This window comes from Heterodontus francisci, chromosome 12, assembly GCF_036365525.1.
Source record: "Heterodontus francisci isolate sHetFra1 chromosome 12, sHetFra1.hap1, whole genome shotgun sequence".
In the NCBI taxonomy this organism is placed as follows: domain Eukaryota; kingdom Metazoa; phylum Chordata; class Chondrichthyes; order Heterodontiformes; family Heterodontidae; genus Heterodontus; species Heterodontus francisci.
The window spans coordinates 92494050-92508293 of record NC_090382.1 but is presented as its reverse complement, the minus strand read 5'-3'; the positions used below and the strand labels follow the sequence as shown (position 1 = coordinate 92508293).

The window sequence follows — 14244 nt, the reverse complement described above, 5'->3', positions numbered from 1 at the left end:
ATCTGGTTCACTTCCTTTAGGGAAGGGTATCTGCTGTCCTTACTTGGTCTGGCCTACATGTGACTCCAGACCTACAGCAATGTGGTTGACTCTTAACTGTCCTCTGAAATGGCCTTGCAAGCCACTCAGGTGTCAAGGGAATTAGGGATGGGCAACAAATGCTGGCCTTGCCAGTGACGCTCACATCCAATGAAAGAATGAAAAAAAACCCTGTCTTTTCTCATGATGGTGCTAACTGACTTTTGTATTTCCAGCATTTTCTGTTTATATTTCAGCTTTTCAGCAATTTTAGTTTTTTTATCAATTTGTTCCTGAAAATTCCCCCTAAGCTTCCCTCATATCATTATTGCAGGTATCATGCTGTTTCTACAACTACTATCCAATTACCAGGTGAGAGCAGCTCCCCAGCAGCCCTCAATGACTGATCTTTGTTTTCAAAGTAGAGTTGAAACTGCTAAACTATTCATTTCCCAGTTTATATGGGTGTAACCAGATGTAGGCATCTGGTACAGGACAGCGGAAAGACTGGCTAAAAACCAGACTGTCCCGTATAAACCGAACAAATGGCCACCCTAAACCTAGTGCACCAATCATGTACACACAGGTGGTGTCCAGTGTGGGCAGTTACTGTACACATAACAAATCATTCATAGTAACGAGAGAAGCAAGGGGTCTCGATGCAGATGAAGGGACAGAGAATGGAAGCAGAACAATAACAGCACTTAGAATGCAAGCAAGAATTGCTAGATGAAGCAAGGGGAGTTATAAGGGCACAACCTTCATAAACCATCTTTATTTGTTTGCCAAATGACAGATTCTGATGCAAAGTGTCTGTTCTCATTGCAGAAATATTGAATTGTTTGCCTATGACTTTAAAACAACGATGAATTCCTGTGTGGTTTATATCTCTCCCAGCAAATGAAATGCCTTTTTAATACTGAACAATCAGGCAAGGCTATGCAGAAAGAATAAGCTGGCAACTTTGGAGAACTGGTAAAATTCTGCAGCTTTTGGAAGGAATCTTAGGAACTGGCCCATTGAGCACTTGTGGGTTGTTTAGAAGCTGTATTTTGTTTATATCATTTTAATCCATAGCTTACCCAATTATTCTGAATTATCAATGAAGCTACCTCCAGCAAAGATTATTACAGAATAGCTTAATATGAATTTTCAGAACTGATGATTCTTGCACTGCTTTTGGAACATTCGTTTCTTTTTAATATTTAAAAAAGAGATTGTCAGAAATGACTTAATTTTAGAATCGTGAATATGTCTTCACTCTTCCCACAACACTAAGACCAAAAATACCAAAACAAATAATGAACAGAGGATGTTGTTTCTCACCCCCTGTCCTGCCCTGGCTATGTTTAACTTTGGGAGATTCCCAACCATCTGGAAATGGTTGGATTTGACCTTTTTCTGCATTAGGGAAGCTAACACACTGGAGTTTGAAATTGAACAGAAACCTTTTCTGTAGTAGCATTCTGCAACTCCAACATTCGGGGACTAAATTTCCAGCTGTTGAAACTTGCCAAGCCCCTGCACCCCCTGAGCAGCCCCCACCCCCACCCCCAAATCATCTGAAAACACCGAAAATGGACAATACGTCCATCAGTGGATGTGAAGCAAAAAAGACCTTAACGTAGATCCTTTGTTGAAACTGACTGAGGAAAGGGGAATGCATTTCCACATATTGTCTCCTACTCATTTGGCGTCACTCCAGTGGAAGAACCACAGACACCCTGGAAAATTGGCACAAATGGTCTTTGCACCGTTTTTCCAGAGTTTCTGTGATTTTTTTTCCACTGAGTTATGGAAGGCTAGTGGGAGAATCCTTGGGAAATAGAGTCTGCACCAACCCCCAGATATTAACATATTTTAAAAAAAATGGAAATTCTGGAAATACTCAGCAGGTCAGGAAGCATCTGTGGAGAGAGAGACAGAGCTAATGTTTCAGATCGAAGCCCTTTCATCAGAGCTGGAAAAATTCAGAAATATCAATCAATGATTTCAAAAAGAAATTAGCTGCGGACTTGAAGGAAATAAAATATTAGGGCTACAGGGATCGAGCAGGGAAATTGGACTGACTGAATTGCTCCGTGAAAAGCCAGCATGGACTTGATGGCTTTCTTCTATGCTGTAAATGACTCCATGGGCTGGATCTTAAAACCCCTCCGCCATTGGGAACGTTGGCGGGGGGGCAATGAAGATCGGTACGGTGGAGACCTGCCAACGACCCCGATGGTGGCAGGCCCCGTGCCGATCTCGGCGGTGGCAGCGAGGCCTCATGGCGGCTGTCCCGCCACTCGGTGACGGGACCCCCATTTCAATGTGTAAACTAAATTACATACCTGATTGAATGAGGGTCCTGTCCCCTCCTTAATCTCTGCACCAATCTTCATTCAGGCAGCTGACAATGCCTTATCTATGTATAACGGGCTGCATCTTAAGAGTCTGGCACCATTGCCAGTGACAGCTCACCCGCCCCTTTCACATCATTGCGGGGGCAGGTGCCACGGCCATGCAAATGAGCAGCCACGTTTGAAATCGCGGTGGACGTAAAAAATTGCAGCCCGTCCGCATGGGCACCGCATCACGGAGCCGCTGCTTTTGAAATCGTGGTGGCTCACTTGCATGGCCACGGTGCCCGCCCCCTGCAATGATGTGGAGGGGGCAGGCGAGTTGTTGCCAGCAACGGCGTCCAGCGCCAATGTGCAGGTGCTGGTGCCATTTTTAAAGGGCTTACAGCCCTCTATGGACATTTAAAATTTAAAAGGCCAGGTAAGTGAACGTTTCTCAAAAAACAATTACATTAATTTGCCAAGCATTCCCCACTCCCCCAAAAGGCATTTTAAAACATTCCTGCCCTTTCCCCCCCCCACCCCCAGAATTCATTTATTAAGAATTTGACCTTCCCCCTGCCAAAGTTTGGCACCTTTGCCCTTTACCCCTTCCCATCATCCCCCGACCAATCTGCAGTGATGTTACCCCACTCCCCCTCCCACACAGAGAAAACTCCTCCTCTCCCTCGCCACAGGTGTTGCGCCACTTTTCCCCGAACAGGGATCGAAGGCATGGAATTGTCGGCCGCCCGAATGAAGATCGATGTGGCGATTAAGGAGACGATGGCACGTCGAGCGGTGGGGCGGCCGCCACGAGGCCTCGTTGCCAACGCTGAGATCTGCACGGGGCCTGCCGCCGTCGGGGTTGTATGGGCTTTAAAATCCAGCCCAACAGGTTTCAAGCAAGTACAGAAGCAGGCACAGCAGGAAGAGGAGGAAAGCACAAAAAGGAAGGTCTGTGATAGGGTGGAAGACAGGAGAGATGAAATGACAAGAAGGATGATGGTGCAAGGCAAAAGGAGATGGTAATGGAACAAGTAAAGAAGCAAAAGATGGGTCTAGAGGAGACGTAAATGAGAATAGCATAATTATCACCAACAATTGTTGTCCAAAAAATGGGGACAGTGGTTATGATCTGGAATTGTTGAACTCATTGTTGAGTCCAGAAGACTGTAAAATGCCTAATCAAAACGTTGAGGTGCTGTTCCACTTCTCTTGTCATCCAAGGTTCCTTCACCCTACCATCCCTTCCCTGCCTCATCGGGACAAACCTATCCAGCAGTTGCAGCAAGTGCTCCCTAAACAACCTCCACATTTCTGTTGTGCATTTCAATGAGAACATCTGTTCCCAATTTATGCTCCCCAGTTCCTGCCTAATAGCATTGTAATTCCCCCTCCCCCAATTAAATATTTTCCCATCCCGTCTGCTCCTGTCCCTCTCCATGACTATAGTAAATGTCAGGGAGTTGTGATCACTATCACCGAAATACTCTTCCACCGAGAGATCTGCCACCTGGCCTGGTTCGTTGCCAAGCACCAAGTCCAACATAGCCTCCCCTCTAGTCGACCTATCTACATATTGAGTCAGAAAACCTTCCTGGACACACCAGACAAAAACTGCTCCATCCAAACTATTTGCACCAAGGAGTTTCCAATCAATAGTAGGGAAGTTGAAGTCACCCATGACAACAACCCTGTTACTTCTGCACCTTTCCAAAATCTGCCTCCCAATCTGTTCCTCCATGTCTCTGCTCCTATTGGGGGGTCTATAGAAAACTCCCAACAAAGTGACTGCTCCTTTCCTGTTTCTGACTTCCACCCATAATGACTCAGTAGACAAAACCCTCCTCGACGACCTCCCTTTCTGCAGCTGTGATACTATCCCTGATTAACAATGCCACTCCCCCACCTCTTTTACCTCCCTCTCTATTCCTTTTGAAACATCTAAACCCTGGAACATCCAACATCCATTCCTGCCCTTGTGATATCCTTGTAATGGCCACAACATCGTAGCTCCAAGTACTGATCCATGCTCTAAATTCTTCACCCTTATTCCTGACACTTCTTGCATTGTCCGGATTAAACTCCATCTGCCATTTCTCCGCCCAAGTCTCCAACCGATCTATATCCTGCTGTATCCTCTGGCAATCCTCATCATTATCCGCAACTCCACCAACCTTTGTGTCGTCCGCAAAATTACTAATCAGTCCAGCTACATTTTCCTCCAAATCATTTATATATACTACAAACAGCAAAGGTCCCAGCACTGATCCCTGCGGAACACACTAGTCACATCCATCCATTCAGAAAAACACCCACCCACTGATACCCTCTGTCTTCTATGACCGAGCCAGTTCTGTATCCATCTTGCCAGCTCACCTCTGATCCCGTGTGACTTCACCTTTTGTACCAGTCTGCCATGCGGGACCTTGTCAAAGGCTTTACTGAAGTCCATATAGATAACATCCACTGCCCTTCCTTCATCAATCATCTTTGTCACTTCCTCAAAAAACTCAATCAAATTAGTAAGACACGACCTTCCCTTCACAAAACCATGCTGTCTCTCGCTAATAAGTTCGTTCGTTTCCAAAGGGGAGTAAATCCTGTCCCGAATAATCCTCTCTAATAGTTTCCCTACCACTGACGTAAGGCTCACCGGCCTATAATTTTCTGGATTATCGTTGCCACCCTTCTTAAACAAAGGAACAACATTGGCTATTCTCCAGTCCTCTGGGATCTCACCTGTAGCCAATGAGGATGCAAAGATTTCTGTCAAGGCCCCAGCAATTTCCTCCCTTGCCTCCCTCAGTATTCTAGGGTAGATCCCATCAGGCCCTGGGGTCTTATCTACTTTAATGCTTTGCAAGACACCCAACACCTCCTCCTTTTTGATAATGAGATGACTGAGACTATCTGCACTCCCTTCCCTCGGCTCATCATCCACTAAATCCTTCTCTTTGGTGAATACTGATGCAAAGTACTCATTTAGCACCTTGCCCATTTCCTCTGGCTCCAAACATAGATTCCCATCTCTGTCCTTGAGTGGGCCAACCCTTTCCCTGGTTACCCTCTTGCTCTTTATATACGTATAAAAAGCCTTGGGATTTTCCTTAATCCTGTTTGCCAATGACTTTTCATGACCTCTTTTAGCTCTCCTAACTCCTTGCTTAAGTTCCTTCCTACTGTCTTTATATTCCTCAAGTGCTTCATCTGTTCCTAGCCTTCCAGCCCTTACAAATGCTTCCTTTTTCTTTTTGACTAGGCTCACAATATCCTGCGTTATCCAAGCTTCCCGAAACTTGCCAAACTTGTCTTTCGTCCTCACAGGTACATGCTGGTCCTGGATTCTAATCAGCTGACATTTGAAAGACTCCCACATGTCAGATGTTGATTTACCCTCAAACAGCCGCCCCCAATCTAAATTCTTCACTTCCTGCCTAATATTGTTATAATTCGCCTTCCCCCAATTTAGCACCTTCACCCGAGGACTACTCTTATCCTTATCCACAAGTACCTTAAAACTTATGGAATTATGGTCACTGTTCCCTAAATGATCCCCCACTGAAACTTCGACCACCTGGCCGGGCTCATTCCCTAATACCAGGTCCAGAATGGCCCCATCCCTAGTTGGACTATCTACATACTGTTTCAAGAAGCCCTCCTGGATGCTCCTCACAAATTCTGCCCCATCCAAGCCCCTAGCACTAAGTGAGTCCCAGTCAATATAGGGGAAGTTAAAATCACCCACCACTACAACCCTGTTACCTTTACATCTTTCCAAAATCTGTCTACAGATCTGCTCCTCCACCTCCCGTTGGCTGTTGGGAGGCCTGTAGTAAACCCCCAACATCGTGACTGCACCCTTCCTATTCCTGAGCTCCACCCATATTGCCTCGCTGCATGAGCCCTCTGAGGTGTCCTCCCGCAGTACAGCTGTGATATTCTCCTTAACATTCAGGTACAGCAAGCAATTAGGACAGCAAATACCAAGTTGGTCTTCAATGCAAGGGGGCTGGAAAACAAGAGTAAGGGTGTCTTGCTACAATTGTATAGGGCTTTGGTGACACCACAACTGGAGTGCTGTGCACAGTTTTGGCCTCCTTATCTAAGGAAGGATATACTTGCCTTGGAGGTGGTACAGTGAAGGTTCACTAGGTTGATTCCTGGGATGTGAGGGGTGTCCTCTGATGAGAGTTTGAGTAGATTGAGCCTATACTTTGTGGAGTTCAGAGGACTGAGAAGTGATCTCATTGAAACATAAGATTCTGAGGGGACTTGATCAGTTTTCCCAGCTTGAGAGTTTAGAATTTACCCACTTGGTTCACTAATGTCGTTCAGGGGTGGAAATCTGCCATCCTTATCTGGTCTGGCCTACATGTGACTCTAGACCCACAACAATGTAGTTGACTCTTAACTGACCTCTAAATTGGCCCTAGTAAGTCACTCAGTTGTAGGCAGCTCACCACTACCTGCATAAGGACAATTAGGGATGGGAAATAAATGCTGGCTTTGCCAGCAACACTCATATCCCAAGAATGAATTAAATAAAAACTAGGGGGGCACAGTCTCCGGATAAGGAATTGAAAATTTAAGACTGAGATGAGAAGGAATTTCTTCACTCAGAGGATTGTGAATCTTTGGAATTCTCTACCTTTGAGTGCTGTAGATACTCAGTCGTTGAGTATATTCAAGGCTGAGATAGATTTTTGGACTCTAAGGAATTGAAGGTATATGGGAATCAGGCAGGAAAGTGGAATTGAGGTCAACGATCAATCACAATCTTGTTGAATGTCAGAGCAGGCTTGAAGGGCCTACTCCTGCTCCTATTTTTTATGTTCTTATATTCTTATCAATGCTGGAAATGCAAGTTGAGATCACTGGCTAAACAAACCAGCAAGCTACATTTTTGTACTGTTTTTGCTGGCAATCAATTTCTAAACACAGCAGCTGTAGAAAAACTATGGGAAACAATAGAAACACAGGAATGATACTGAAATTTGCTGGCAGTTTAGAAGATTATACATTTCTTTACCAAGCAATTCAAATTTTGAATATACTACTCAAGCCAAAATTGCAATGGACACTGGGAGTCAACACCTGGTGTAGTCTTTAGGTGAAGTGCGGTTACAGGATAGTTGGACCAGTGAACAAGCATTCAATCCATCTTTTTTAAAGTCAGATATCTGTCCTTCATTTTATATAATACTATGACTTAATATCATTTATAATATCAAAACTTATAGCAATTTGGGAAGCTGTGAATTAGAGCTGGTTAGAGTATACGGGTTTTTTGCAGTATTGGCTGAGGAGCTAGGAGATGCAAACAGGTGCTACAGCATCACCACTGGCAGAAAGCTATAATTACAGCGTGACACATTTGCATTATAAATGTGGACATGGGAATTTATAATGAACAGAGTTGATGCAAAACTGTGACAAAATATGACAATAGGAAGTAGACAGGAAGCGTGCACATAATCCTTTTAATATATTATAGATGTGCAGAAACTATGCAGTATTTTCTCTGTCAGTCAATATAATAAATGCTGATATCACTATTGACCTGACCATGTACAGCACTACTTCTAGCTGAATCTTGTGATACATAAAGAGCAGCCAAGTGTCATTGTCTGTTAAGTCATCCCCATCAGCAAGAAAAGAAAGAAAACATTAAACTGAACAACGGACAATGTAAAAAGCTCTTTTCAATATATTGTATGGGAGACTGACACTGGAGGCTGTTCCAAGGCAGAACAGGCCCCATCGCTTATAGATTGGTGTTAATGTGGTTAGCCTGCTGTAAACATTGGACAGTGTATAATCTTTTAGAGACACCAAGATAAAACATAAATAGGAATTGTCTGAGGTTGGGATTGACATGACTGTTTTGCTGTAGGAGGTGCTTCCCTTCCCAGAACGTGAGATTCTCTCCAATATCAACATCTACTTCTCTATTTTTTGACCAGACCCTTCCAGAACTGATCACTGTGTTCATCGCCAGTGTCAGGGGCAAGGCCTCCTCCTATATCTACCAGCTGGCAACCTATAAAATGGTTACCCCATAAAAGGAGGCCATTCAGCTCGTTGAGTTTGCGTCAGCTCTCTGCAAGAGCAATTTAACCAGTCCCACTCCCCTGCCCTTTCCCATCGCACTGCAATTTTTTTCCCTTCATGTGAAATTTATAACCCTGACGACCACCAAATCTAACTTAATAAAAGCTGCTGTGGTCCAGAAAATAAGCACAGTGTGATCCACGCAGGGATGTAAATGCAAATAAAACATGATAACAGGGTGCAAAAAGCTTACTGAATTGCCTCAAAAAGCCAGCACACTTAATGTATTATAAGGGGACCTTTGTAATTGGCTTCAGTGGAAATAACAAATGGTTAGTGCCATTTGCCCAGTATAGGCGGTTGTCGGTGATGGGCATGGACAGTGTGGTCAGAATTTTACGCCACTCTAGCAAGCCAGATGGTGGTGGTGGTGGGGGGGGGGGGGGGGGGTGCGTAAAATGGAGTGGGAGGCTCCCGGAGGCCTTCCTGACCCGCTCCCGCCTCCGCACCACTTTACTAGGGCGGAGGGGGTGCAAAAACAGGCTGCCCACCTCAGGCCAATCAGGCCAATCAAGGCCCTTAAATTGCCAATTAACGGCCACTTAAGGACCTTCGCCCACCTCAAACGGGGAGTTTATACATGGCAAGCTGTTGTCCTGAAGCCAGGAAAGGCCGCCCAGTGAAAGTTGGGGTCTTGTCAGCGCCCCGGAAGGGGGGCCCTGACAATTGAGCACAGGGTGCCCAAATGAGGGCTGCCCCCGCTTCCCTAAAAACCCCCAGAACCCAAGATGCCCCCCTTCCCCCAAAATGACCACCTTTCCCTCACTGGGGCCTGACCCCCGGTGAGGCAACCCAAACTTAGCTGCACTCCTGGCGCCATGTCCTCGGCTGGGCTCCAGGCCCAGCAGTGGCCACCACTCCCGGTGGCGCTGCTGGGACTTAGAGCTGCCAGCCTGATGATTGGCTGGCGGCTCAATGAGGCCAGACTTCCTCCCGGAGACCCGTAAAGTGCGGTACGGATCCCCGGGCTAGGCAGAAGTGGGTTCACCACCGACTTTTACGTTGGTGGCAAGCTCCTATCCGCCTGACGTAAAATCCAGCCCTGTAAGTGACAAGGACTGCCATATATCTCCAGCTTGAGCTGAGGTTGATGAACCGATCAAGCTTTATCCTTATAACTTATGATGTTATATTGACCAGTTGTTGTGTCATAGCCTTAAAGCACACTGTACATTGTGTATTGTCCAGTATGAAACAATCAGGTCCAATTTAAACAGCCACCCATCACAGTTACTTTATTCTCAGATGTGCTGCTCTTACTCAAATCCACACTGTGGTGAGCCGAATGAGCTAAGATCGGCTCACTTGAGTTATGAGTATCATTTAAAGCAACACCTACATTTTTGTGTCCAAGCCAAGAATGTCACTAGTGTATACATTCTGCTGCAATATCTTTAAGGCACTGCAATGCAGCCTCACAAAGAGGTGCTAGGTGGTTTATTTTTTTAAATGACCGGGCACTGAAACTTTTGCATTTCACAAAGGACTTCAGCTGGTTTATAGATAGAAAGGCGGAATTTTTTTCAAGCACACAGTTAAAGATTTAATAAGAATACAAGTTGATGAGTTTTGTGTGCTGCAGATGTAATGTATGCAGCAGGCAAAATGACCAGGATTGGCAATAAGGCAGCCAATCAGTGGAGGTTCTGGAAATGGTCATTCCTATGTATTCCAGGAATGGAGCAAAAAACAACAGAAAAGGGTGGTCACATGGCTCCTGTTTACTCATCACTCTAACTCCACTCATTTACATTGGCGCCTCTTCCACAATGTCTTGGATTTCAAATCCTTATACTTCTCTATAAATTCCTGCATAGTCTCACCCCCACCATACCTCTGCAAGCTAATTTAGCCTTAAATATCATCGGGTGTCCTCCAGTGCTCTGACTCTGACTTCCTGTGCATTTCCCCCTCTCCCTCGACTCTCAGTAGCAGAACCTTCAAGTGCCTCCACCCTCACCTTTGGAATTCCCTCTTCAAATTCCTCTGCATTTCTATCTCCTGCATCACCTTGAAAAGCCCTCTCAAAATGCATGGCTTTGATCAAGTCTTCAGTCAGCTCTCCTAAACCACCTGCAAAGGCTCAGTGTCTGAACCTTTTCTTTGTTGTGAAGCACCATGGGATATTTTACTACTTCAAAGACATTATATAAATATAGATTGTCTCCATCTCTTTGGGAAGGAAGAAACTCTTGACCTCGATTTGGCATCTTCCCACAACAGCATGACAAAGATTGATAACTGACTGAGGGGATTTACGCATCTGAGTCTCTCTACAGTTAACCTGTGGCACCGCTCCAATGTACTGTGTAACTGCACCAAACTATTAAGTAATCTCATTTGTACAAAATGTATGCTTGACATAAAATTTTGTTGTAACTCTAAAAAAAAAAATCCTAGAACAAGTAACACTGCTAATCTTTCTACATGCTTTCAAACCCCAAATCAGAAAGCCTGTGTGAATATGGAAGGATATGCACCATTGCCTGGAATTGAAGGCAGCGGTCTAATTTTAAAGATTCAGAGAATGACCATACATCCCTCAAGCATGGCTTCCACAGTTTATAACATTGTTCGAGCTCCGTAATTAGATTACAGCCTGTAACTCACTCCTATGTGCACATAATTATACATAGAAACCATCTGAATTTGTCAATTAGACTCCAGTGTGCTCACTTCTGGGTAACTGTTATTTTTTTTTATATAAACAGACTGAATATCTTGGTTAGACTACAGCCCATATTTGACTCCCAGATATCGATTATACATTCTATAATTCCCATTATGGATTTGAGCACATAATCTAAGGTAAGACTTCAGTGCATTACAAATGGACTGGTGCAATGTCAGAGGTGCCACCTTCAGGGTGAGAATTTAAATGAAGGCCTGTCTGCTTGCTCTAGCAGACGTAAAAAAAATTATGACTGTATTTGAAAAAGGGTAAAGGTTTTCAGGTGTCCTGGCCAACATTCCTCCCTCAACCAACACCACCAAAAACAGATTATCCAGTGATTTGATTCATTTGCTAATTGTGGGATCTTTCTGTCTGCAAATTAATGCCATGTTTGCCTACACAAAAACATTAGATGAAGCAAAGTGGCAGGAGTCTCAAATGGAGCATAAACACCGCCCCAGCCAGTTGGGCTGAATAGCCTGTTTCCATTCTGTAAATTCTATGTAAAACTTTAAAAGTAATCCATTGACTGTGGAGGCACTTTGATGTTTCCTGAGGACATGCTAAGGTCTTACTTAAATGAAAGCTCTCAAGTTCTTTCTTACATATAAACCAGCTAATTAGGAGGAACATTATGTCATCTCCAGCCATCCATTACTTTTCCCCTTACCTATTTTCTCCTTTCTCCTCTACTGAAGGCATTGACTATTGCAATAAAGTTTCACTACCACTGCTTGCCAACTGGCACCTTTCTCAAGTGGTCATTATTAATGGGTGAGCTCTGACAAGTAAGGGTCAGCAATCTATTTGGCCATGGGGGTCATCAGAGCCAAGTCTGATCCTGTCCTCACCTGGAGTCCTCACATGTACTTCCATCAGACATTGCTGCATAGCAAACCATAGCTGATTATCCTCATGCTAATCCAGAGGCACTGAGGCAAATTATAATGGCTCTACCTGCACTGTGATCAACTAACTCAGCACAGATCATGATTTGAATCTGGGACATTTCTGTTCTGTTCATTGGATAAACTCAGTGAACCATTTTTACTATATTAAAATATCATAGGACTGGATGATGCTTTTATTGAATTACATATATTGTGAAATACATCCTGTCCACATTCAGATAACAATACTAATTGTTTAAAAACTTGTGGTTTGACAAACCATTTTCTCAGACTGCATGGGAGGCAGAAATGCAGAGCTCCTGAACAACTGAAAGCTTAGTTTATGTGCAACAAAAATGGATTTTAAAAAAACCTGCAAAATATTTTCCATGGGTACCTGCAACATTTCTGTTTATGGGAGGTGGAAGAGAAAGAGAAGTGAAGGCATTGTGGGGGAGGTGTAATTGTTGTCCAAAATTAGTCATAAATTTTGAACAGTTAAGATACAACTTGTGGAGGTGACCAAACTTTCATGTGCAGGTGAGCAAACTAACAAGCTTATCCTTTATCTCCTCCTTTCCCTTTTTTGTGGTCATCAGGATCAACTGATGTCATGCTCAAACATACAGATGCAGAAATGTTACTTGAAGGTTGACTGAGCATTGTAAGCCATCAAAATATGACTCACAAATGCCCCAGTGCCTATCCCTTGGTATTTAATAACACAAAGCTATATGGAAGATTGTTTGCAGGTTATATTCTCAGAGAAGCTCATGCTAACAACCCATTGAAAGATACCAATGGCATAGCAATGCAGAGAAGTAGTCACTCCTGAGCTAACACGTTCTCTGAATCTGCTCAGTTATTAAGAAGCCAGTGTTAGGAAGTGAGCTGAAACTTGGATATAATACAGTTTAGTCATATGATCAATATTACAGTTAGATAGTGAACAGTGTGCTTACAGAGGCGTATAACACTAGAAATAGAATGAGAAGATGCACTGACCTGAAAGTCTTTTCTCCCTTGTATTTTTCCAGATTATATCCCATGCTTTGTTGGTAGAATCCTTAATGTGTTCACTGAAGGAGCGTCTTAATGGAGATTTGGAATGATGAGCCATTCCCTGCTTGTCACTCTGCTGAATTCCCCACACACAGAAAGCGTTTCTATTCCATTAAAGATCTAGATGATACACAGTGAGAGAGAGAGAGAGAGAAACGCCACTAAAGACATCACCAGATATAGAATCTGCAGCCTGCAAAAAAGAGCCAATTTGGAACAAACACACTGGGTCAAACCATTTCCTGATGTGGAAAGAAGTTGTTAGTAATCTGCTGACACCCTTCTCCAGAAACCTCCCCTCCAGTGCCTTGGGGTCAGGCCAGACTGGAAAGGAAACAGCAATCCATTGGGGTGCCCCCTCCTCTCCTCTCTCAACTAAACACAGCCTTGCAACACAGCTGCCACTTACTATACACTTGCATGAGAATCAGACTTTCAAAAAGAAAAGTTACGAAAGACAAACATTTAAACAAGTAGGGCTTTAATAAGTCTTAAAACTGTTTCCAACAGTTTTTCATGAAACATCCCATTGAAATGGGACAGGAGTTCTGCTTTTTACATAGCTGACCCACTTCAAATTTTTTTTAACACGAAGATGAGTTCATAGTTACCATAATTTCTGGAGTAGAAGTAGTATAATTTTGATAATCTGACATTGGAGGAGAAGAAACATATTCTAGACCATTCACACTCAAATAACATGGTGCTTTTCCACTTGAAATTTTTTTAAAGAGCTTATTTGATACTTCATTTCAAAAGTTTTAGCCATCATTTTGTATCTGGAAACATTGCAAAGTCTGGTGTATAAATCACACATCTTTAAAAGAATGGAAGACATGCATTTATATAGTGCCTTCCACAGCCTCAGGACATCCCAAAGCACTTTACAGCCAATTAAGTGCTTTTGCAGTGTAGTCACTATTGTAATGTAGGAAATATGGCAACCAAATTGTGCACAGCAAGCTCCCACGAATAGCAATGAGATAATGACCAAATAACTTGTTTTAGTGATGTTAATTGAACAAAAAATATTGGCCAGGGTACCAGGAGAACTCCACTACTCATCTTCAAAATAGTGTCATTTTAGGGATCTTTTACTTCCACCTGAGAGGGCAGACGGGTGTCTTGGTTTAATATTTCATCAAAATATTGGCACCTCTGA

General features: G+C 43.6%; 1 protein-coding gene across 5 annotated transcripts in view; it reads right to left on the bottom strand.

Moving 5' to 3' along the window:
* The window catches only part of si:dkeyp-23e4.3 (rho GTPase-activating protein 7), a 190296-nt gene extending 176698 nt beyond the window's left edge, over positions 1 to 13598 (bottom strand). For 3 of the 5 annotated variants that reach the window (XM_068043859.1, XM_068043864.1, XM_068043861.1), the window contains exon 1: positions 13026 to 13598. In XM_068043859.1, the coding sequence (XP_067899960.1) occupies positions 13026 to 13140 (115 nt within the window). In that variant the 5' untranslated portion in view covers positions 13141 to 13598. The remainder of the gene's footprint in view (positions 1 to 13025) is intronic. The other 2 variants (XM_068043860.1, XM_068043862.1) reach the window with 2 other exon arrangements.
* Between the last annotated feature and the right edge of the window lie 646 nt (positions 13599 to 14244).